The sequence below is a fragment of the Synchiropus splendidus genome, chromosome 1 (genome assembly GCF_027744825.2).
Source record: "Synchiropus splendidus isolate RoL2022-P1 chromosome 1, RoL_Sspl_1.0, whole genome shotgun sequence".
Lineage (NCBI taxonomy): Eukaryota > Metazoa > Chordata > Actinopteri > Syngnathiformes > Callionymidae > Synchiropus > Synchiropus splendidus.
In genome coordinates this window covers 27,949,473-27,974,427 of record NC_071334.1, presented here as the reverse complement: position 1 = coordinate 27,974,427, position 24,955 = coordinate 27,949,473, and the positions used below count along the sequence as shown (strand labels likewise).

The 24,955-nt window shown below is 43.1% G+C and overlaps 1 protein-coding gene across 6 annotated transcripts in view; it reads right to left on the bottom strand.

Moving 5' to 3' along the window:
• The window catches only part of ctbp2l (C-terminal binding protein 2, like), an 88,431-nt gene that overhangs the window by 4,048 nt on the left and 59,428 nt on the right, over nucleotides 1–24,955 (bottom strand). For 5 of the 6 annotated variants that reach the window (XM_053861511.1, XM_053861599.1, XM_053861427.1 and 2 more), the window contains 4 exons: nucleotides 7,562–7,716; nucleotides 3,829–3,973; nucleotides 1,895–2,101; nucleotides 491–705 (listed from right to left, as the gene is read on the bottom strand). In XM_053861511.1, the coding sequence (XP_053717486.1) occupies nucleotides 491–705; nucleotides 1,895–2,101; nucleotides 3,829–3,973; nucleotides 7,562–7,716 (722 nt within the window). Of the gene's footprint in view, nucleotides 1–490; nucleotides 706–1,894; nucleotides 2,102–3,828; nucleotides 3,974–7,561; nucleotides 7,717–15,302; nucleotides 19,227–24,955 lie in introns of those variants that run through there. The other variant, XM_053861779.1, reaches the window with a different exon arrangement.

Genomic DNA, 24,955 nt, shown 5'->3' with positions numbered 1-24,955 from the left:
AGAGACACTTCTCATGTTTAAATCTGCCGACAATTTCTGAAACTTATTCACAGCCGCAGAATCATCAAGATGAATCAGCGGCCGATATTTTTGATACATAAAACCGCAGCTCTTTTAAGCAGCTTACGTCCACGTGTTACACATTTGTGTGTCTATCTGAGAAACTCTGGACTTGTTCGACTGATCGAGTTTAAAGTCCCATGAAACATGGCTGCAAACGACGCCGCCGTGCAGTACTCTGCTCCGCCAGCAGAGGTCTCCCTAGGCGGCTCAGTGGCGCGCAGCAGGGGTCCGGCCTCCCGCCGAGCACCAGAGTTGATATATTTGCTGAAGTCGTGGGCTGCAGCTAATTGCATTTGACAGAGCAAAGGAATGAATTTGTGTGCGACTTTTGTGCAGCCAGAGATAAAGCGAGGGAGGACGACGAGTGAGGAGGATGATGCTGCGTCTGCGCCGCAGCGCCAGGCTTCCACCCGCTGGGTGTGTTTACCTGTTTGATGGTGAAGTCGTTGATGAGGTGGTGGTTGTGTTCGTTCAGGTTGCAGTGCAGAGACACGCAGTCGCTCTGGTACAGGAGGTCCTGCAGTGTGTAAACGCGCTGGACGCCCAGCGAGCGCTCAAGGCCGTCCTGCAGGTACGGGTCGTAGAAGATGACGTTAAAGCCGAACACCTTCGCTCGCACAGCCACCGCCTGCCCCGAACGACCTGAGGACACAGGGTTCAAAGGTCAGCTGTGGGAGAGCGTCTCCAAAACACGTGTCCCCAGACACGTGACAGACATCCAGAGATGACACGGTTCTGTGCTTTAAAACTCAGGTAGCCGTCGACACACTTCCTCAGAGTCACAGATGCTTTAGATGAAGACTGCAGATCACAGCAGAGGCGTTCGACTCATCCTGCTGTCTGAGGCGGGAAGATTGATTGTCCTATTTTAGGCGAATAAAACTCATCTGGGGAGCGATCACTGAATCAATACAGTTGCATTAAAATGATGAATGAATTTCAATGAGGTTTTGATAGAATGGAGGCAAACTCTTTTTTTTTTGAGGGGTGGGGGGAGAGTTGTGCAGCTGGCAGCGAGCGAGGACTCATTCGGGAAAGGAGGCCCCACCACATCCCTCTGACAATAGACATTGTTCCACAGACGCCCTGAGCCAGAGAGGTGGGAGGAAGAGAGGCTGGCGTGAGCTAGAGCTGCCAGGACCTGCCGCTGTTCGGGAACAACAACAACCAAGTCCACGCAGCTGCCGGGACCTGAGGGGGGCCGAGGAGTGTTTGTGGACACAGATAACGTGACGCTCTGAGAAGTCTGTGAGCAACTGAGGTGTTTTTCGGCAGTGAGGTGGTTACACGCTGCCATGACTTTCATGACTGAAGCTTACATTTAACACCTGTGCCGTCATGTCATCATGGAGTCACCGCTCAAAGCTCCTCGAGAGAGATTTTGGCAGGAAAAATTGACTTGAAAAAAAGTTTTGTTTGAATGCATAAAAAGAAGACAGAATATTTAATTTTGACATTTAAATATTATAATAATGATAAAAATAAACCCAAGTACAGGAATGACAATTTTAGTTTGTGTTTATTATTAGTGTGTGTGAGTGTAGCAGCGAAGAAGCCATGTAGTTAAGGGAGCACACACACACACAAAAGTTAATGAAATGTTATTGCAGTACAAAGACAAACATAAAACAGGTGGGGGAGGGAGCCATCAAGGATAGGGAAGGAGGAAGACAACCTTGAGATAACATGAACATAAACAACAACATATCAGTGCACGGGGCGACAGGATATGAACGTGTTCATGGAAGCAGAGATAAGAGGCAATAAAGCCACTAAACTGAAGGAGGAGCTAAATGGAATACGCTCATCGCATAAAGTGGGCCGTATTTACCGAAGCCGATCAGCCCCAGAGTTTCACCACGAATGCGAGCGGCACCAGACGCCACCTCACGTATCTGCTCCACGCTCTGGACCCGCGTGCCCTCCCGGAGAGCCTGGTACAGCCAGGTGTTCCGTCGGTAGAGGTTGAGGATGTGGCAAATGGTGGAGTCGGCTGTTTCTTCCACTGCTGCGGAGGGAATGTTGCAGACAGCGATACCTGCGCGGAAGAAGGGCTCCGATCAGGAGAAAAACATTGACAGAAATAAAACAAACAAAACAGAACTTCCTGTGTTAACAGCAACACTTCAGATTGGGGAACACATATTAACCAACACTATACGAATTCCTTGCTCACTTGGTGACCACTGCAGCATAAAATATAGGCTTAAGAAGATGCAAATTAGTACGAATAATAATAACAGCTAATAAGCAGCAAACACACATATGAATAAGTAGTTCATCTAAGATTTTATATTTTCCAGCTCACACATCAGATTAGGGACCACATATTTCCCTAAATTTACTACTTACTGGTACATGTATTAGCATCTATTAGCCTGTAATAAATCATCACCAAGTATGAATTGTGTCTTGTTATGCCTGGCTACAAAGGTTCACTCTCAACAAGGTCATTATTATTGACCGTAAATAAGCAAGTCATTTCTTTATTAATAGTTCATAAGTGTTCCCCAATCCAGCTCCTTTCAAGTAGCTTGAGATGTGAGGTGACTTCAAGTAAAACTTCCCTTCTTCTGCAACTTTTTGGCTTTCTCCAGGATTTAAACATAGGAATCTAAACTGGACCACTTCTCCTCTCCAGGGACTCTGCACATCCAATAAAGAGCGGTCGCTCATTCAGTCAATAACCCTTTTCTTCTCCGGGCGTCATACCAGCGCAGGCGTCTCTGCAGACGGCGGATCTTTGGACTCCTGCGTGGTGAAGCTGTGCATTTTCCTTTTTAGTGAGGCAGTGGGCGGCAGTTCCACGAAGGAACTGGCAGGCAAGTGGCAGCTCTGTCAAGTGTTCGAGCCTGCGGTTCACAGTGACTGTGTCTCATCTGGTAATTCAACCTCTGATACACTTTTGAAAATCCATACGCGCATAAGCAAGAAAGTAAAGACGCTAGTTACTTAATGCATCGAAACATGCCCCACAATGGAGACACACGATGAATCACCACCTTCACGTATAAAAAAGGGTTAAATCACAATATAAAAATGAGGTAAAAATGCAGTTGGAAGTATTTGAAACAAGCACAAGTTTGAAAAATCTACGTGGGAAGAAAAAAAAAATCGATTCACATTTACATCAGTTTTATTTTTATGATGATATTAAGTACCACATCACATTACTTACTTTTTCACGTTTGATGTGAAAACTAAACACATTTCTGGGTACAAGGGAGGTGTCCCGAGCCCAAACACGCTCAACAGAGCAGCCACTCATAATATCATATATAAATCATATGTCTATTTTACATGTAACGCTGTTATATTTTCTCTATTTCATCACCTGACCTGCGGCACAACGTCACTCTCTTGTTTATGCCTCATGTGCACGCGCAACTCCGGTGCATGCCTCTCCCTTTCGCTCAGTGTGGATGTGCATTTCGACCAATCATGTGAAAGAAACTTGAGCTAGCTTCCGTTCCTCTCTTAGCCATTACTTACTGTACGTTCCACTGCAGTGTCACTCGGTGAACAATGTTTTTATGCGAGAGAAACAGTGTCACACAAGGCGAAAACGTGAGACCGGTGCACACCATGGACTCCTGACTGCATCCACTCTTTCTTTTTTTTCAGTTCTAATAATAAATAATAACAATACAGTGAAGAACCACATAAATCGAGGGCAAACAAAAGAGGTGATGCAGTCTGAAACACACAGAAATGTGAGGGACTGGTCTAATGACTGGTGTGAGTCACACTAATGACTAATCCTACCCAGCTCTCCTGCAGCCTTGATGTCGATGTTGTCGTAGCCGCTGCCGATACGGATGATGATGCGTAAAGCTTTGAACTTCTCCAGGTCTTCTCTGGTCAGGGTGATGGTGTGGTACATCATGGCGCCGACTGCCTCATTCAGCACCTGGAGACACACACACACACGCCATACTGAAGTAACACTCCGTTTCTTGACCATGAATAATCCCGTTCCCCAAAAATCAGTCGTGAAGATCACATGTCTGACCTCACTCAGATTTCACAGTGAGAGGAACTATGGTTGTCACGTCATCTAGAATAACAGATACACTAGTGTCTCAGATGCTTGTCAGGCGAGAGGAAGGGGGAGGATCTGGTCCATGGAGCCTGACTGGATGGTCACTGAAACATGGCCACATCACATCTAGAAACTGACCTGAACAGGCTTTTAGTCTTGGAGTTGGTACTGTGACTAAAAGTTAAATCTACTGACCGTTGAGGTCACTCATCGCACACACATCTGAGCGCACACCACCCTTCAGAGGGCACTACAGTTGGAATACAGTTGAATAAGCGCTTAAGAAACTTTGACAAGGAAATATGTACAACTTTGACTGACATTCAAATGAGCCTCCAATGAGACACCAGATAAGAAGTACATTGCTGAGTGTGTGTATTAAAGGCAGGATTATTGGGCTTGTGTTTAATGTTACTGTTAAGCTGGCAAAGCTGCTGGTATTTTTTGTGGGACTCTTGTCTTGACATTGTCTTTTTGTCATTGTGCAATTTCTTTTCACTGCTGTAACTGTGGTAATTGTATTCAGAATTTTGAGCTACTGCAGGTGCACATAGATGTTTCTCTAACTGATGCCACACCCCCCTGGGGCCCATCGGTAGGAGACAGTATTCAAACTTAATCGTTTGGAGTATTAAAACTGTTCTTGATGTTATTGTGTTTTGTATTGTATTGTTATTGTTGGTGATGTTTTGATGAATTTAGCCGCACACATAAATGTACTTTTTTGTGACATCAACAAAACTAAACAAATAAAGTAAATGTATCTCAAAAGGTGTCGTAGAAAGAAGACTGGTGGAGTCTGTGCAGTGTGTACGTTCTCGTCGTTCTTACATGAGCCTCCACTATGTAGTTCAAAAACGGCTGCAAAGAAAATGAATGTTATTGCAAAATTAACTTAACACACTGAAGTTTATCTTAAAGCCTACAGGCATGTGATAGCATTTCTACAGTAGTGTCTGTGTTTCTGCTTTGCTATTAATGGGATTTTGTAGCCACTGTATTTATTGCTTTTTATTAAAATTGTCAATTTACTACCACCAATGAATTTCACATATTAAAACCATAAATATTTATATTGCTAATCCAAATTGCTCCTCCTGAATACTGTGATGACATCAGTGAAGGACTAAGTCTCAGTAGATCACTTGAAACAACCTGAATGTCCACTCAATAGTACAAGAAATGCATAGTTTAGAAAAAACAACCTATGCTTAGGGAATCCAACAAACACAATTCGAAAAAAAAAATGGGAAAAGTGGAATGTTTACTTAATCAGATTGGGAACGAACATCCAAATGTAAAATGGTAGACATTATCCCTTAGTCAACAGAAAATGTGTTTAAGAATGTTTCTGTTATCCCTTCGGTTGTCATTAGTTTTGTTATTGTTTTTTTTTTTGTTTGATTTATAATTATCATTATCATCATTATTTTTCTTCTTTGTTTTTTTTCTTTGGGGGAGCAGGGTCGGAGGGAAAATGTGTAGATGTTTTTATTTAGTTCACTTTATTTTTTTGTCCAATAGTCCACGATAGCGAGACCATATTCAGGATCAAAAGAGCACCACGGTCTGAGTGTGTGTGTGTGTGTGCGTGTGTGCGAGTGCGTTGACAACTGAGGCTTTTCACCTTGACATCCTATCTTTAAATGACACGTCTCCAATCAAAGCTGCTCTAAATCACAGCTTATCTAATTTGGCTGCAGCTCCATGCAGCGAGGATGTTGAGGAAGCCGTGGAGCTATTTAGATCAACATGACTTATTGGTCATGTGACCTTTTCACAGTATGCACCAGCGATCACTTGGGGTTAGTGACTTGTCATTTAGACTCCTCTTTTTAATTTGAAGACAGGGACACATGAGGGGTGAAAAAAAAATACTGGACATGAAATGTATCTTCCATCTCCACATCGATCACCTTGAGGCTGAATCACATGCTGAAAATGCTGTATTACAGTATGTATGATAAATTCCTGCTGAATGCACTGAAATTGTAATTCTGCAGGGGTTTATACTTGAAGGCTTTACAACTCATTTACGAAACATTTATACTGCGCTAAATGAATTAGATTACAGTTGAAATCTTTGGGTGAACTTGCACCCTCGTGTAGGCAAGGTGCTCTTCAAGTGGAGGACTGCTCAACATTTCCAACGGAAATGTTCGCATTTCAATGTGTTTCACCGGAATCAAGAATATAAGAGGCGAAGAAGAAGGAAGCACTGAGTTGCTTTCACTTCATCGTGACAAGAAGAAGCTGAGCCACCAGACACATGCTCCTTTTGTCCAGAAGACTTTTGTTCCCTGTCACTTCTTGAACTATAAGAAAAAAATGATACAAGCAGCTGAAACAGTTGAGGTGGTTTGCTCATCTTAGTAGGATATTGAACACCACTCGGGTTAGGACATGTCTTGCAATGCTTCAGCTTTAACAGGGTGATATGTATCATCACCTGGTTATCCACAGGCAAAAGGTTGCGTCATTTGTGCCTCCACACAAGCCAAAAAAACAAATGACAGGAGCTGAAGATAATAATTGCTTTAGTAATAACACAGTTCATTATGGCCGCTGCTTCCCAAGACAAGGGTTAAGTAATGAGGAAGCAATCGTGTCGTGCAGTTTTAACCACACAAAATTTCATTTGACCCTCACCACCAGGGCAACATCCTCCCTCCTTAATAACAAACTAAATGATGATCAACAGTTAAAACACAATTTAATAAAGTTGCAATTTCAGTGTGGAAAATTTCAGGAGTCATTAAATGTGGATGAAACGGAGAGGATTATCCCTCCGTCAAGTGGTGCGCTAAGGCAATCCTGATCAGCATTACGGTTGGTCACGCCTCCTTTATTCAAGAAATACGGGCTTAACGGAAGGAATGCGACCTTACGTAACCCCGGGCCACTTGGAAAGGCCATGTTTGACCTGCGCTCCCAATGATCCTGGCGACAGAAGCCACGGTGGCAGCTGTTTGCTCTCGACAGAACTATCAGCGCTTCATCTCCGATTGGACGTTTTCATCTCCACCCGCCCTCGGGCCATCAGTGTTATTACTGTGAACTGCTGAATATGCGGGCGAGGTGAACATTACAATCATGTTCCTCCTGATAAGAACAAACCAAAAAGCCTCACACTCCCTCTTCAGCGCCCGAGGTTGGTGATTGAATTGGTGTATGCAAATGCTGCTTTTTTAATATGTGACATTTTCATAAAAACAACAAGAGGGAAGATGGAGAGATGGTAGCGCTGATATCTTCATTTTGTTTTCTGCTGCATAAAAAGCAATAAAGAGCAAAGACAAGCTGATGTAATTACTCTGCGACGCCGCTCCACACCACTCTCCATTACAGAGTGATGCAGAACAATAATGACGGCTCTATATTTTAACTGGAAGTGAGTGCAAACACAGCCGCAGGCAGAGATGCAGCAGATAGCACCTGTATTAACTGCTTGTTTACCTTCTCATGAATCTCCTGTGTGGACTGAGCGTCGCAGAACGCCACAGTGGCCAGGTCCTTCAGGATGGGCATCTCCACGGTGCAGTCGCGCCCGTCCAGCAATGCCACCAGGGGGCGAGGGTGCATTGGCCCGTTCATGATTTGAGGCCGAATACCTGAGGAGAAGAAGAAGCAGAGTTCAAAGTTACTCGAATTCATAAGAGAAATGTTTGGATAAACAACCGATGACAAACTTCATTTCTATTTTCTTTCACCAACTGTAGTCATTTTGACATTCCAGCCTTCCAGAAAGACATTGACAACAGATTAGAAAATGTAAAGACTGATCCACTGCTATGCAAAATACCATAATTCTGTAATTATCATCTACGTTAGTAATAAAAAACTATTATCCATTATCTGAAAATGTTTGAGAGACAAAGTGATTGCACCACATTTGCAACCATGCTGTTATAGACAGATAGACAGATAAATAGTATGCTCACAAGACATTATGAGCCAACTACAAATATGTTTTTTACGTCATTAGTTTAGCATACTACAATATGTTATCTATAAATCATTAAAAAGCTGAGTTCACTGAGGCGACCAAATATATATTTTAAGTACATCAGAATTCAAGTACCATATATTACATTATATCGGCTAAGAAATCGGCTAAGTGCTAACGTGCTAGATAACACGGCAACAACGTGATAACATCATATATCACGCCTTAATAGAACATGAACGTGATTCAAGATTGTGATGATAATGAAGAACGTAGTCACATATTTTGCAGTCATTATTTACATAGAGCCGATAACGAAACATGTTAAAGACTCACATAGTGATCTCAATTAGCGTCGACTTCAATAATGAGACAAGAACAATCGCCAGGGCGAATGTTGACATGCTGATGAGGAAATGATAGCAGGGATCCTCCGCACTAACCAGCACCGCTCAATAAATCAATGTTGCTACTCAAGACCGGATTAGACGTCTGCCTCACTTACAGGAACCTAGCCGACATCCAACCCCAGCACGCGCAAACCTGCACAGCTGATGCTGAAGTGTGTGTTCTGTGCGAGGCGTGCACACACTCGGTCCTCACAAGAGGAAGCAATGTGCGTATGAATTCAGTGATATGTAGGCAAGAAGAACACGACATGGCTGTCCGCTGTTTTAATGTCTGCTCTCTCTGTCACAACAATGAATGATGATTTTGAGTGAGTTATAGAGCAGGGCTTCTTAACCTTCCTGATCTCGGGGCCCACCCTTCTCAGAACAAATGGGTCAGGGGCCCATTCAAGGAATAGAACTGATTCATTATGGTGATGACTGATTTCTGATTTCAGAATTACTGATTTCATGTGTGATCAATAACCACACATGTAAACCAACAAAACCTTGTGAAATGACATGAAACCATGTGATCAGCGCAGAGATATTTGTCATGGAAAAGTCCAAGTAGCAACAGAAGCAGGAGCAAGTCATGTTCATCAAATTTACTAAAGAAAATAAGAAGGACAAAAACTGTTGAGAAAATTGGAAAAAACTGTATTGTATCGCCATAAAATTGAAAAATTTTAAAAACTGCTCCAACACGTGTTTTCAGGAACAGTTTTTACTGTTGGGGGCACCATCACTTTCTGAATCATTTTTTTCTTTTCAAGAACTTCTTCATAGTTGGTAACTATCACAAATTTGCAGCCGTCAAGTCAATTCAATGACACACTACTGCCACCATATGTGGCAAGTGTATTAGAACTGAGTGTCTGATGGCCCTCTCGGCCCAGAGGTGTAAAACAAAAACCTTTAAGCAGCCCTGTAGGGGGCGCTCACCACTCAACCATAGGCCTCGGCCCTACAGTTAACAATCACTGATACAGTGCGTTCCAGTTGTGCTCAGAACTGGCAAATTCCCGGTTAAACCCACCATTCAGTCCACAGTCCAAGATGGCTTCCCCAAACGTAAAGAGGAACTAGGAGTTTTATATGTTGAATATTTGTTTACTCTTCATCCATGTAGGTCTTCTAATGGTGCACGTTTTTATCAAGAAGTTGCTCATATCAGGACACGTGAGAATCGCTTTCTTGGACATCACCATCTCATTTTCCAACTTTGATAACAGAGATGCACTGAACTCGACTGCAACGTCATTTCCATCTCTAAAAGCGGTGTCAGTCTCTTTTCAAAAGCCACTTTTCTAAACAAAAATGACACAACTCCAAAGCAAAGAATTTGGCGCGACAATATGAATTTGAGCAGTTGGCGAAACGCATTGATCTGATTTGCACATTAGCTGATGTGATAGAATGATTCCAGAAGCTGACAGATCCCTCCCACCAGAAACATGCTGAGACAGCTCATACAAGTGAAGCTCCCCAGTGTGCCGACCTTCTCACACATCCCATGAAGAAGACAACTATCAAGCGAGGACCATCGATATTCAGACTGCTACAGCGGCACTCTCACAAAGGAACGAAGCGGTTGTCTGCTGAAAAGCTACTCGGCGGTGCTCCACAGGTCATCAGGGTGACACCTGAGTGAGAACTACACCATCTGACACGCAGGATGGAGTAGTTCAGCGCAATGTATGTTGTAGGTATCCTGACCTCCTACATTACTAGCTTGTAACATGAGTGCGTGCCACCAGCTGTGAGTACTTTAGTTCCGCTCAAAGATTAGAATGACGTCAGACCTCGTTCTGTGGTGAGGATGAAGGGTTTATTGTGGTCGTAGAATTAAAGCAGCAATGACTGGTGGATATACAGTTGAGATAAGAGGATTTGCCAGAAACTTTTCAGGGACGAGTAAGAAATTATTAAGTCCTGGCAATGCAACCACCAATTCCTCAGGTAGCACTTTAGTTGACTCCCCAGGAGTGAGAGAGGGAGGAGGGAAAGAGGCGTTTCTGAGGTGTGGAAATGAAGAGTAAAATAAAAATGTTTGATTTGTAATGTTAAGAAAGTGTGTCCTCACTGGCTGCTACACTCTTTCCCTGAAAAAAAACAAAACAATTCAAAATTCTGTGTGAGAGATTCACACGTACAAAATCTGGGGCAGATGATGAAATACAAAAATGTCCTCAAAGATGTATCAAGGCACAAACCAAGCTAGAAAAACTCAAAGGTTGTTGACTGATGAAATGATCCATAGAGCGGGGAGCAGGCCACAACTGTCCCCGGCACCTTGTCGTCATGGTGATCACTTAACATGCTTTGGCGACCAGGTCTAATGCACTTTATTTTCGGCACCAGTGGCATCTGCCTCGAGAGTTCGGCTCCAGGGAGAAAGAGTGGGGGGCGGGGGGGGGATCCTCCACACACACTCAGACAGCGAGCCGCCTCTCTCGCCCACCATCATCACGTCCTCTTCATGCCCACTTATCACGCTCACTGTTGGAGACAGGTGACAAGACGCTGGGTAAGGTGAGGCGCGTGACGGCTGCCTCCCCCACATCTGTGACTGACAGCTTGTTAAATATTAATAGAAGACGCTCGGCAGTGACGACCCAGACCACCCGACGTCCTGTGACGTGCCTGGGAAGTTGGTGACTGTGTGGATACAACTCTGGAGATATCAAGGAAATCAAATTTAGCTTGCAGACTACAGGTGCCATGGAGAGAAGCGGCGTCATTTCCAGTGATTCTCATCTCATTTTTAAGTATTTTGACCACCAGTTTACTGAATATAATATAGCAGAAGCTTCTTCATTCCATCACTACGCAACATTACGTCTATTGTATTTGAAATAAACTTCAATTCTTGGAGTCATTCCCACATCTGTAGATTATGTTGCATATTTGCAGCAGCATGTACCTTAGATGAATCACTGCACAACCAAAAAGATGATTCAACTTATACTAGTATTTCATTGAATGTGTCATTGGCTTACAAGCCAAGTTATTCAATGTGTTACTTCACCAAACCCAAATAATACTTTTGAGATTTAACAATTGATTCTTCTATTTGTGTGAATGTTCTGTGAATATGATTTTCTGTTTCAGACGCATCAGCAGACACCTGTAACCAGGAGGGTCAGTGGTTCTCAGGTGTGAGAGTGAGGAAGAGCTGCGCCTCTGAATCCTCAGGCAGAAGCTGGACCTATGATTCATCTTCTCTATCCAAGCCTTCCTCCTCTCGCCCCATCTCCTCCTCAGTCTTTATTCTTTCAGCTTTTTTTTTTTTTTTTTAACAAGCTTCTCATTTCACGCCGTTGTTTGGTTTCACATCTGTTTGCTCACCTTGCATCACCCTCTTTTATCTCCACACACACATGATTTCCTCCTCCATCATTCCTACGCCTTCCATGTCATCCCTGCTATTCTCATTTTCTCTTTATCATTCATCAAAACATCCCCCTTAGTGTTCGCTCAGAGGATTGTTATTGTGTGTGTGTTCTCCTGCGTGACATTGATTTTGATGGAGGGGGATTGTGGGGGGCGGGTGGGGGTGAGGACTAAAGATCCACCTGTGCTAAACCTGACGTGGCGTATATCAGAACAGTCAACTGAAATGTGACAGCTGCACAATCCCACCATTCATGTAACTTGTAAATGATGCATTCTTCTGCCTTCTCACACCTGTCACCCGCAATCCTGCAGTCACCAGCACGTCACATGGAGACACACAGCTCACCTGTTGACGGTCTCAACATCAACTAATGGTTGCTGAAGGTTTTAATGCGTGTCATCGCAAAGGTGGGCAAAAAGTATTACTATAAATAATCTACGTATTCATATGAGAATGAGCAGCTTATTAGCCGGTTATTCATCACGGTTAAGTATTTAATGGCATCTTGATAAACCTCACTGTATTTTACACTAGAACAGGTGTCTCAAACACATGGCCCATGGGCCATTTACGACCTGTCGGATTCAGTTCTGCGGCCCGCCACTAGGAGTGCGATAATAGCATAATGCACTAATGTATTATTAAATTCCAAAGGAAAACGTGAGCTTGAATCCTGAACTAAAGGTGCAGATACCCCACTGATATGTGACATTTGTGAAGATGGCATATATCTGCTGCTCGCGGTGTTCTTCAAAGGTTCTTCAAATGAATTAAACACATAAATTAATTTGAATATTGAATTAGTTTGATATTAGTTCCTAAAATGTATCTTTACATTTTCATGACAATGACTCTGAAGACGTTAAATCCATCATTTTCCTACTGTAGGTCATTTGCACTGCACAGCCATTTAAATAGACAACACTTATACATGATATAAAAACCAAGTGTAGAATAGAAAAATTTGAATTCAATTACAGAAGTTGAATCAGATTAACCTGTTAATAGTTTTCTTTAGTTAATGAAGCAAAGAAATCCAAGAAGTAAAATAAATCCAAATATTCAGTCATGTATAGTCCAGCCAAAAGCATTGCAGAAAAATATTGTTGTTGGAATCATCTGAAGAGAGATATAATTGTTAACATGGCTTTTGTATCATGATGCTTTTTAACAATTCATCCCACAATCTGAACACTCCACAGTGACATTATTATAGATCAATATTGCCTTGCGAAGGCATATTACAACCATAACCCAATCAACTAAATGAAACCATTAATGTCAACGATGCAAATATTTATCCAGCTGAAACCGTCAGCCTTAAACACACAAGACTTTTCCCATTAAGGCACAAAAAAACACCAGACCAACCTCCCTACACGAGTGTCTCCATCGAAAGGTAGACTGAGAAAACTGTTTTGAAATTCCAGGTCTCTGGTGGATGGTTCAGAGTAGAATACGATCATTTATGAGTTCATCCGTTTTGCTCCACAGTTCTCATGATTCCTGAGGAGAAAATAACTTTGTGCACCCCAAACTCATGGCCTGCTATAGCTGCGCTTCAAGAGCCAGCAACACTTAGTCAGAGTCTGGCAGCGGGACACGGCAGAGCGGCGCACCGGGAGATGAGGCCATAGTTTCCATTATGTGGTGAAGGGAACTGGGCTTCTGCTGCCGGTGTAGTGTTGCTTCCACCAGGGAGGGAAAGAAGGAGAGGGGGAGATTTGTGTTGTGGTAAGAAAACAAGAAGAGAAAAACAGTAGAGGAGGAATGAAGTCCACTTTACTGGTAATAGGAGACCAGACAAGCTCTCCATCATCCTCTCTACAGCCACTGGTCTCCTAGCAACCACTGACTGCCGATTACAGGTGGCTCCTTCTTGACAACAAGGTTGGGCGGGGGTGATCCACTGCTGTGACCGCCAACAGTGGCAGGAATTCACTGTGGCACCTCCAGCAGCAGCTGAGAATGATCAGACACCGGACCCAGATGGAGATGCATCTAGTCAAGATGTCACCCATTTACGTCTGGCATTCAGAGGGGGTCTAAATATTGTGTCAGATGATAATGATACAGTTCAAATATTTAACAAGATTATTTAGTCATCATTATCAGATTATTATGTGAAGATCTTCATGGATTAAAAGTACAGGTTGCGACTTATTTTTACTTTATTTGACATTTATTTTTATTATTTATTTTTTTACATTTTTTTCATTCAGAATGTTTTTTTAATAGAAACCTGTTGATGTTGAACTTCAGAGGAAAAGATAAGACATCACCCCCAACAAATTCTCAAAATATTTTGTAATGTAAAATTTCTAGCAAATTATTAATTTTAAAATGTAAGGTATTCAAAAATATATGTTATTAGCACCCGTGTATATGAATCATGGTATATGAATAGCATCAGTCAACAAGACTTTGCTGAAGTGAGATTTTCTCATTGTGTCTGTGTGTGACTTTTCAAAGTCAAAAAACGTGAGTTAAATTGAGTAGTTTGGCTGTCACTCTGTAACGGATCTGACCCAGTAACCCAGGAACCATCACAGAGAATTAATGATTATAAATGCAGCGTTTCATTCTGGAACTTGACTGTTGACATTTAACCATCATTTGTATATCAGGAATTTCCATCACCAAATACCTGCTCAAGATGCCGACTGCGCTCTACAGTCAGCTGCTGGTTATTAAACAACAGGAAACTTGGTACGTGCACGAGCTCGTGCCCACGACAGCAGCAAGAATGTGGCTTGAGCAACGGAACAGAAACCCACACACCATCCGGGACGCCCGCCAAGAGTTCCACAGTGGGGCGACCGGGGAGCTCGGCATTCAGCACAGATGTGCAGGCGGGTCAACCAGCACTTTGTTTGGTTCTGCTGGAGTTTCCTCGCATAGCCTGACTCCAGCGAGGATGAATTTACTACGGCCCTAACCCTCGCACATTGAGACCAGTGACAGCACCAGGTCACGGCATTAGAGGGCGAGGAAAAAGGGGGTGGGTGGGTATAAGCACCCTTTGTTGGCCGCTCCTCCCTCCCCTCACTTTCCCAAATGTTGCACACAAAGGCCACTTGTCCCACACTGCCAGTGCCCCACCCGGCTGCCCGCCACACCAATCCAACCCCTGCCAAGAAAATGAGCGCACGCCTGTTTTTTTTATAAGCCCACCATGGGACAAAAGCGGGTGTCAGCAGCCTCGCTGGCCCCTCTCTCTCGTTCCCGCTCTTTTATTCTTTGCAGAGGAAGTGAAAGCATGGAGCAAAGTGCAGCAGGATGGGCGGACCTGAGAATGACAACACACTTGGACTGAGCGCCAACCGAAGCGACAAGACGGTAGAGAGCGCACACTCTCTCAATCTCACTCCCCCCGACCGTCTCCTCGATCCCCCTCCCACCTCCCACATGCCAGACTTTATTAGACATCCAGAAAAAGAAAACAGGAAACATGCTGCTTGCCTGGAAAATGTTGCCTCCACATTCTTCGGCTTACAAACTACACATCACAGTGCAGAGTTGCGAGCGCACGGGAGGAGGGCGGGGGGGCAAGAGGAGAGAAAATACCCAAAAAAGAGGAAGTGTCAGGACCATCCACGATAATCCACAGAGGGAATTCACCCTCCCCCTCTCAGCGGAGTTGCTCTTCTTGGTGTGTAGATGAGAGGAAGGGGTTTTTGCAGAGCATCATCGTCATCCCTCCATGCCTGCGAGGGAGGAATCGCACCGTCCAGCAGTGGTGTCCTTTCACTGGAGATGGTATCAGGATGAAGAGGGACGGCTTTTGTCCTTTAAAAAAAAAAAAATCTCCCAGGAAGAACAGAGTGCGACGGCTGGAAACTCAGCGTGCCGCTTCCTCGGCTGTCATCTATTCACTCCCTCTCTCTCTTTCACTCTCTGTCGCTGAAGATCTTTGTCTCAGCTGATGATTTAAATGGGGAAAAAAAATCCTGATAAAAGCTCCGGCTCCAGCACGCAGAGGTCTTTTACTCCCCGGTTGTGTTCAATTCACTTCATCCACACGCAGAACACACTCATGCAGGATCCCTCCTCCCCCTTTTTCCCTCCTCTTTCTTTTTCTTCTCCCATTTTTTATTTCTGATCTGAATCCACTGTGTTTAAGAATAGCCCACCTCCCTGCTCCTACACCCCGAAACTGTTGCCACCGGCGCAGTGTGACCAACGCCATAAGTGATGTGGAACAACTGCAGTGTGTTTCGTTTACGACGCTGCAGCCAAATAAACACTCAAAAACCACATCAGGTTGTCGAAGAGCGACTCACCAATTGCTTGTTACCAATCATCCACACAGACAACCTGCCCTTGAGCAAGGCTGCTCACTTCGTACATATCAATCTGGTGAACTCAGGCATTCTGCCATCTTATCAGAACTGAGAAAAAGAATGCATTTATGTGGATACTCATCACGAAAACATCTCAACGTCAAAGAGACCAATTCCATTGCTAGTATTAGTTTAGACTAGAGATGGGTCCAAATATTTATAGAATGTTATCAAGTGACATTGTTCAATGACAACAGATTTGTGTTTCATTCAACACTGCTGCGTTTGTGTGAATCAAGTTTTATTATTATCACTATGATCATATATCGGCACAAGCAATTGGGAATGAACTGCATAAACAAAATGTCAATGTGTGAGTGCATTAAAAAAACTGAATTCACATGAAATCTTCAGGTGTTGAAAATGGGACCAGATGATCTTGGTAGCGTTCCAGATCACCATGGGCACCCACAAATCTGCTGAAGGACTTGTCACTCTCTGCTGTCAGATTTGCAGCATGTGCTGCACTAAATTGTTGCTGTTCAGTGTGCATGTTGTGCGAGCGAGTTCCAGAACACTGAAGATTATTTGAATAATTATTAATGATATCAATGGAATTACTACATTAGTACTAACCCTAACCCAAAAACATGCATGTCATTAGATGGATAATATAACATCAATAATATTGGGTGAGAACTGTGTAGTTTATAGCTCTGCGCTCTCTGAGTACTTTTCTCATTTAAGATATTGCTTATACAACATCTGAACATGAAAAATCTTCCTATTCTTTATATGAATTTAATATAAATGATCTCCCGGGACAACACCTGATGATTAGAAAAGACAACACCAATAAGCCTGCCACTACTGATTATTTACTCAAGCCAATATTGCTCAATACGAGCGGCCTCTGGAAACGTTCTCTGTCAAGGTTGTACTATCATGAAATACAGAGTCAAAACGGGTAAGTCAGAACCAATGAGCCAAGGCTAACACCATGACAAATTCTGACATGTCACTAATATTCAAAACATAATTGAGACAGAAAATGTAATGTAATTTTTTCATACTAACTAAACTATAAACAAGCAACAACAAGCTTTTCTCTTCAAAACTCTCAGCATTGAATAACTGACAAATGGAGTTGGTACAGATGCTATTTGTCAATGTTGCACACAGCATCCAGCTGAAAACCTGTGAAGGCATTTCTGCCAAAACAGAAGCTCTTGTGGCGTGTTCATCGTCTGCGGTGGTCTATCAATAGAAGTCAACGGAAGGAAAGTCGGTGACTCGGCATCAAGGCTGTGGTTACCCTGAATGGCTGGGACTGACTGCTTTGCAGAACCCCACACCTTTCACCAAGCTTCTCTCACTGTAGACTTTCAAAGGACTCAAACGTGACACTGTGCTTGGCTATTTCCTGCGCACCGTCAGGGCAGGCCTTCGGAGACAAATGTGTCAAGTTCACAGTTTTGTAACCCGGAGTGACGGATGGTTTGGCGGAGCGACGAGGAAGACTGAAAACACACCCTGTTTAGAATAACAATGTAAGCAACTCTGCAGTCTGGCCAGGGACACCACATGCACCCACACACAAACACCTCAGCGGCTGCATGACAAGCTTGAGTGAAAAACAAAAAGCTTGGCGCCGCCACATGCCAGAACTGGTTATCAGTGACAGTAAAGTGGAAAGGTGGATTGACCCGTTCAGACTCGGAGAGGTGGCGGGCGAGGGGGTGCCAATGCGTGTGCATCAGTGCGTGTTTAGGCGACTTATCAGGCCTGCTTTTCCTCGAGCAGAGACACGGCGAGACAGGCGACAGCGACACATCTGAGAAAGTGTGACCATCAAAGCAGCGGCAGCCCCCACTTCCTGCCTGCCGACCACACTCTTGATGTAGACGGAGGACACGGTTGCCCCTCTGATCTTTCACTCTCCACTAACATCAGTGCAGGACGACAGGGTGGGGTTTCGGGAGGGGGGACTGACAGCAATATGTTAATATGGAACGTGGCGGACCGCAGCTTTTCAAGAAGACACAGACAGTCTGGCCAGTGAATATTAAACAGCCAGAAGAAAAGCAGGAAGAGGTGGGGGTATCACAGACAACTGGAGAGTTTGTGAATGGAGTCTGATGACTTGCCAGCCACAGGTCAAAAGGTCGAACGACACTGATCATAACGGATCACTGAACCTCTTATTTCGTTCATTTTCTCTACCTGTAGTGGAATCTTTTCTTTGGTTCTGCTTTTTCCATCTGAAGCTTCTGTCTATGTTTTTTTCTACTCGACATATCTATCCTTGTGGGGGCCACTCATTGCTGTCATGCCTCCCCCTGCCTCACACCCCACACCTAACCATACAAAACAAATAGCTAACCTCAAACAGGACTTTAAATCCAATCAAAATGTCTGTGTTAAAGCCCCTACAATGCAAAATGTCCCCACAAGTAGGTGTTTCCAAGAACTCGTTGCGAGTTGCAAAAAAGTACACACACAGAGATCTGACTTTTAAAAACGATTCATGTCTGTTGTAAAATTACGCTAACAACAATACAGATTCTGCTTGAATATTTCATGTATAATAACACGCTATTAAATACTGACTTGTGTAGATATTAGATTTAAAACATCAACTTTCCTGCTCATATTTATGATTTACCATTTCAGCCGTTTTTAATCTTGAAAACTTACTTATTCAAGTCACATATCGCTGTGAAAACACCATTTCGTTTTCCAAGCACCAGCGATAAAATAATTCAAAAGTCTCCCCACGGCTTAAAGTTGTGACCTTTCCTACATTGAGACATCAAGAGTGGCGGTCTCGCTCTGGGGGACTCGACAAATGGCCCGATCCTTCTTAACGTCTGCGGATTTACTCCCCTTCCATAAACGACCTAATTATACTGTAAGCATCTTTTTGCTGTAGGAATTGAAACTGGGCTGCTTAAAGGTCGTCGGATGTAAAGACCAGCTAAATCCCATTAAAGCACTTAAAGGGATTTGAGGAAAGTGAAGTGGAAGTTGAACTGCAGCTCTCGGCTGAACACGTCGGGGTCACCTGTTGATTTGACGCCTGATGATTGAACGTCGCAGGGGGCCGTAAAGAGAGGAGGCCAGATCTCACATCTCACTGTGTCAGGGACTCTAGATAATAAACATCAGGAAGAAGACTTGTCGCACCATTCAACTGTATTCATTACTTACATTATATATATATATATATATATATATATATATATATATATATATATATATATATATATATATACTCAACTTAGTCTGGACCTTTTGCTTCATAAAACAGAAAAGTAAAAGCATCACCATCCACCTGATATCTCTAAACAAGCTAGGTAGTTTAATCATTAACTATCCTACTGACACTGTCGCCACTTCTTAAAATTTGAGGTCTGCAACTGGATGTTGGTGCCAGGAGGAGACTATTTGTCTAAGAGGCCCAGGTTGATCCACTGAGAGGCACCTGCCATGGCGGCAGCAGCCGCCAGGGTAAATAACCCCCCACCCACAGATAGACACCAGAGCCCCTGCCCGCTCAGCAGCATTCCAGATAACAGCCCTGAGTCAACACTGCTCTCCGCTTTTGTTTTCTCTGCCTTGTCCCCTCCCACGTTCCCATCCCTATGGAACGAGGAGGACCGGCAATGAAAAGATGAGCGACAGAGATTTTGGAAAGGAAATCAGAACAGGAGGGATAAATTACACCATGAGGATGCAAATGAGAGCATGTATTTTAAGGGGAGGCAAAGGGATTTACTCTCCACCAATGAATGGCTGTAGCTTTCCATTTTAAGGGGCATTTCCAACGTTAATGTTTGACCAGTCAAGAGATTTGGCTTCTAACCAAGAAGAATAGGTCACCACATCTTATAGAATGCCAAGGAGAGTAGCAAGTTTCAAACAGAAAACATTGATATACATTACAGAAGTAAACATACTTAAAAAAAAATGAAATATTGTGAAGAATGGAGAAGGTGTGGCAGTACCAAGTAGTACTCAAAAAAGACTTTAGGATTACCTTGATCATGATGAACAAAGTACTGTACTTTCTTACACCTTTCTGACAAACCCTTCACCACATCAAATCTTTAACCTGTTAGTGTTATTCAAGTCATCTGCCAGACAGTTACCGACAAAAGCACTGCACACATTGGATAATGAATCGGCCACTTTGTTCAGTAGTTACTTACGTATAAAGAGGTCACGTGGTTCTTGTACTTTGCTAGGATGGTCTTGTTTGTAACTGAGTTACATACTAAGCAAGAGCATCAACACACATGCAAGAAAGTGTGTGACACTAAGCAACAAGGGTATGTGTTAAAGTTACACATTTTGATTACTAAATGACACTTCTGACAATAAAGGTTTTAAAAGCAATGACCACCACACATGAAACATCTATAGCTAAGGAAAGATGAATCTTGTAAATGAATCGGCTACTTTTTGCTTGCCATGCCACTCAGCCAGCAGTTTAGTCAATGTATGTTCTACACACAACTCCACTATCAAAGGTATAGATGTATAGATGTTGTTGATAGCAACACGCTTGTCAAAGTAAACAGATTTGACAGCAGTGTGGAAGAAGCCTTAGAAAGATATTTGACTCTGGGAGAAAATGCAAAACAGCTCTCTGGTGCAGCGATAAAATAAAACACTTCCATGCCATCATTCCCTCCTCCTCCTCCTCCTCCTCCACCTCCTCTCAATAACAGCGACACACTCAAAAACACGGGGAAATCAAACACACAGTGAAAGTGTTAAAATGACAAAAAGAAATGAGGGTGGATGGCGACTCAAGCGGGGGGAGCAGCTGCAGGTGGCCTCCAGATGTGGTGGCTCTGGGGACCGGCCACTCTGGCAACGTTAAGAGCGCCTCCTTTCCATCTCCTTCCATCAGTCCTCCGCCTCTCCCTATGACAGGAGCCATCTGGCCTGGCAGGCGGACTGGAGATGCAGCAGAGTTGCACCCTCCCAAGAGCGGCCCCTGCTTGTACGAGCAAGTAAAACACACACACACACACACACCGAGAGGCGAACCGGTTTTCCCTCCCTAAGCTGTCACATGGCTATTAACCCATCCAGGCAGCGGCCCAGCTGTGCTCCATTACATTAAATACAGCAGGGTCGCAAGGTCTTGTCAACCAGGAGTCGGCCCTCGCGTACTAAAAGGTGTCCACTTACAGCCATTTAAAGATCACTTTGCTCCAGAGTTATGGTCATTTTCAACACCCACCTCCCCCAAACCCACCTACTTATGCACCAGAGGGATGATATTTCACACTTCTTCCAGCATCAGGAGCCCACTCCTCACTGCTCCTCCGTGAACTGCAGCCACATGACACCTGGACCAGCCAGCTTACTTCCAGCTCAGGTGATGGGTTTCACCGTATCCAACATAAACTATTAACTGGGCTGAGCAGAATAAGAAAAATAGCTTTTTTTTTTAGCATGTTTTCTCTCGTGAGAGGCATGTCTTATCATATTGAATGTCACAGTAGATGTGGGACTCAATTCTACACTAAATATTATACACAGCGGGTTTATTTAAACCAAACAGTCGGCAGGTGGACATGAATCTTTCTTAAAAGTAATAAAGTAAGACAACAATAGATCTTTAAATACTAGTGTAGGATTGAAACTTTCATAACCTACACTGTACTACAGTTGATCAAACGTTGAACACAATGCTTCATGGCAGAGGCTGCAATTCTTCACACGGAGCAGCCATACAGCTTTAAGAAGCTCTTTCATCGCTCCCGCCAGTTGTCTATACTTCCACATGGGACGTGCTTGCAGAGTCCCCGCTGAGCTTGTTGGCCGCCCAGTTCAATGGATGGCAACCGGTAGCATTGATTAGCAGCACGGGCCACGGATCAAACCGCAGGACAAAAGAGCCGGCAGGACAATAGAGAAACACAGACGGCCACATGGGAGGGAGAAATATGACAACCGGTCGATCTGGATGGCCGCAATGAAAACTCGTTTTAGGAAGAATCACATCTTTAAGGAGAGCTGAGCGGATGCAAGGACATCAGAACAGGTTGACAGAATTTTGTGTTTGTTTTTTTTTTTTTCAGAAAGAAGCAAATGTTGACAGGTGGTCAACTCACTTAGGTTGTACAATGAAAGGTGACCAAGGTTTTTAGTTTTAGTAGATTATGACGGAATAGAAGTCAGAAAAAAAAACAATCTTATTACTGGTAAAGGTAACTTCAATTCATTCTTAATACATTAGAAAGTGTCATGACATTGAAGATGCTTTAAATATGGTATTTCATTGCATATTTATGATCATATTTTAAAATATTGAGTTAAAGTAAAGTAAAGTGGTGATTAACTTTCAGAATTATGGGCAACACGTATGATTGAAATGCAGTTAGTTACAAGGTGTTTTCTTTTTTAATATATTCTGTTTATTCATTTTGAGGCGCAAGCATTAACAATAAAATGGCCTCACCTGGTCCACCTGTGAGAGTGCATGTTTGAGCAGCTGTCTGGTTGGACTGGGGACCTTTCCAGGGGCTCCCATCTCCATGGAGTACTTAAATTAGCCTGTAATAGGTTTAAAATGTGTCCTTCGCAAAATCATCAATACTTGAATAACACAAATCTATTAATACATGTGGTTGGGTTATTCAATGTGTGAGGTATGAGTGGGTCACGTGATCAACTTTTCTCAGCTGTAAAATAAACATCAGTTTGGCCATCACTCCAGAGCAGATATTCAATATCTGTGAGCTTTTTCATTTTCACACTGATGAATTATTCAGGGTGACCTGCCCACCAGTCAGGCAGTTAGAAGTGATACAGAAAAGGAGGTGAGGGAGGTGTGCAGAGGAAGTTGTCCATATCAACAGATGCAGCCGTGGAGCATAAAACCAATCTCCTGCCCAGCTGCTGCGCGGAGAAATAATGTTGTGCAGAAATGACAAGGGATAATTGGGGAGATCATATGAAAGTGTGTGTGTGTGTGTGTGTGTGTGCGTTTGAGCGACCACAGGAAGAGAAGTGAACAAAACAGAAGCAGAGTCAAAGACAAGTTGGGACATAAGAACTGGATTGTAACTTTGATTCTAGTAGAATAAAAGCAGCAAACATTTTCTTGAGACAATTAATAACAAATATAAATAAGATGCCATTGTGGTCCATATAGTGTCAGCTGTAACCTCTACTTGAGGGCAATTACATAAGGACAGAGAGAATAAAAGGTCTAGACTTCTGATCGAAAACTCTCCAGTCCAGACACAACAAGAACTCGGCAGCCACACAAGCACACTGAAGTGTCACAAGCATGAGCAGAACAGCTGTTCCACCTTCTCTCTTCCTTAAGTAGGCTGCTTCTGAGAAACCATTAACCCTAGAGTGGACCACAACGGATTGGTTGGAGAGATCCACCACAGCTTATCCAGCCTGGTCGGGGAGGACAAAGCTCTGTATCGCTTTCTTCCGACTTTTTATAGTGGAAGTGGAAAATGTATATATTTTCCTGCCGTGTGTCCTTGGAAACACAAACAACACGGCAGCCAGGCAGAGACACTTCATGTAAGTTTAAACAGTTTCTCTGGAAACTGGAGACACATGACAGAGGGACGGTGAGGAGATAAGATTTTAAGAGGCCGTCCGTCTCATGCAGGCAGATCATTCAATAAAGTAGAGCGGGGAGAAATACAGTCTTCTTGACAGGCTTCAAATGCAGTTGCTACTGACCTACTGCCATTTATTATTATCATTTATGATTTGAACTTTTCAAATGTTTTTCACCTTGTGTTTTTTCTGGTCAATCTAACTTTGCTATGCTTTTTTCTTCGTGTATTTTTTTTCTTTTGGTTTTAAAAATCAATATTTTGCGTTTCCACTTATCATGTGATGACAGTTTTTTTGTTGATTGACTTTTGTTTGTCATCTCTGGTGCAGCTCTTTTAATGCGATGAGTCTGACTTTTTGGTCATCTGTCACCGTTTGTACTGTTTAGCCCTATCAAATAGCTAATTGTAACAACAGTACTTACTTACTTGTACTAAGTACTTTTGTGTGAGATTTGTTTTTGGAACATTTCTGTTCTCGATGTGTAGGTGTATTTGTTTGTTTCTATTTCCATTCACACTCTGTTTATTGTGTCTGATTTATTAGTTTGTTATACATTTTCCCCATGTGATCTGCCCTTTTACAGTTTTTTTTTAAACAGCACATTTTATTTCACATTTATTTTCTCTTTTCCTTTCTCTTCTGACTCAACTAGTGTTGCTTCATAAACTCACAAAAAAAAAACAACTTAAGAACTTAAAGCAGGCCAGGCTTTCTGTCCATTTTAGTGGTTGCTTAATTTATTGCGTGTTTGTTTAAAAGGAAATACATCCCCCTCATGAGGCCAGATTATACATTCAATATCTTGCGGTTATACAGAGGAAATCCATGCATTCTCACTCTAAACCCAGAGTTGCCTCAAACCTAGTTCAGAACAGCAACTTTCTAGTGGTGAGGCTGCAGCAAAGTAAAAAATAACCAAACTGTACACCAATGGAAACGTCGACCGATGTTACACAGGCCCAACTGTCTCATCTCATTCATGTCAGGGGGATTAGTGAAGATGACTGATGTGTGACGCCTGTAGCAAAACACACAAACACACCACACAAGATTGGACTACTTTAATACCCCTTCACCTACTCCAAGGCCGGTACTTAAAGTCAGAGACTATGTATTAGAAACACAATCAAAATGAGAATCATTTGTGATTCAACTTAAACCCTCGACATTTAGTCTTGGTTTGTAGCACCCGTTGTTGTCCTCCACTAAAGAGGCTTTAACTCA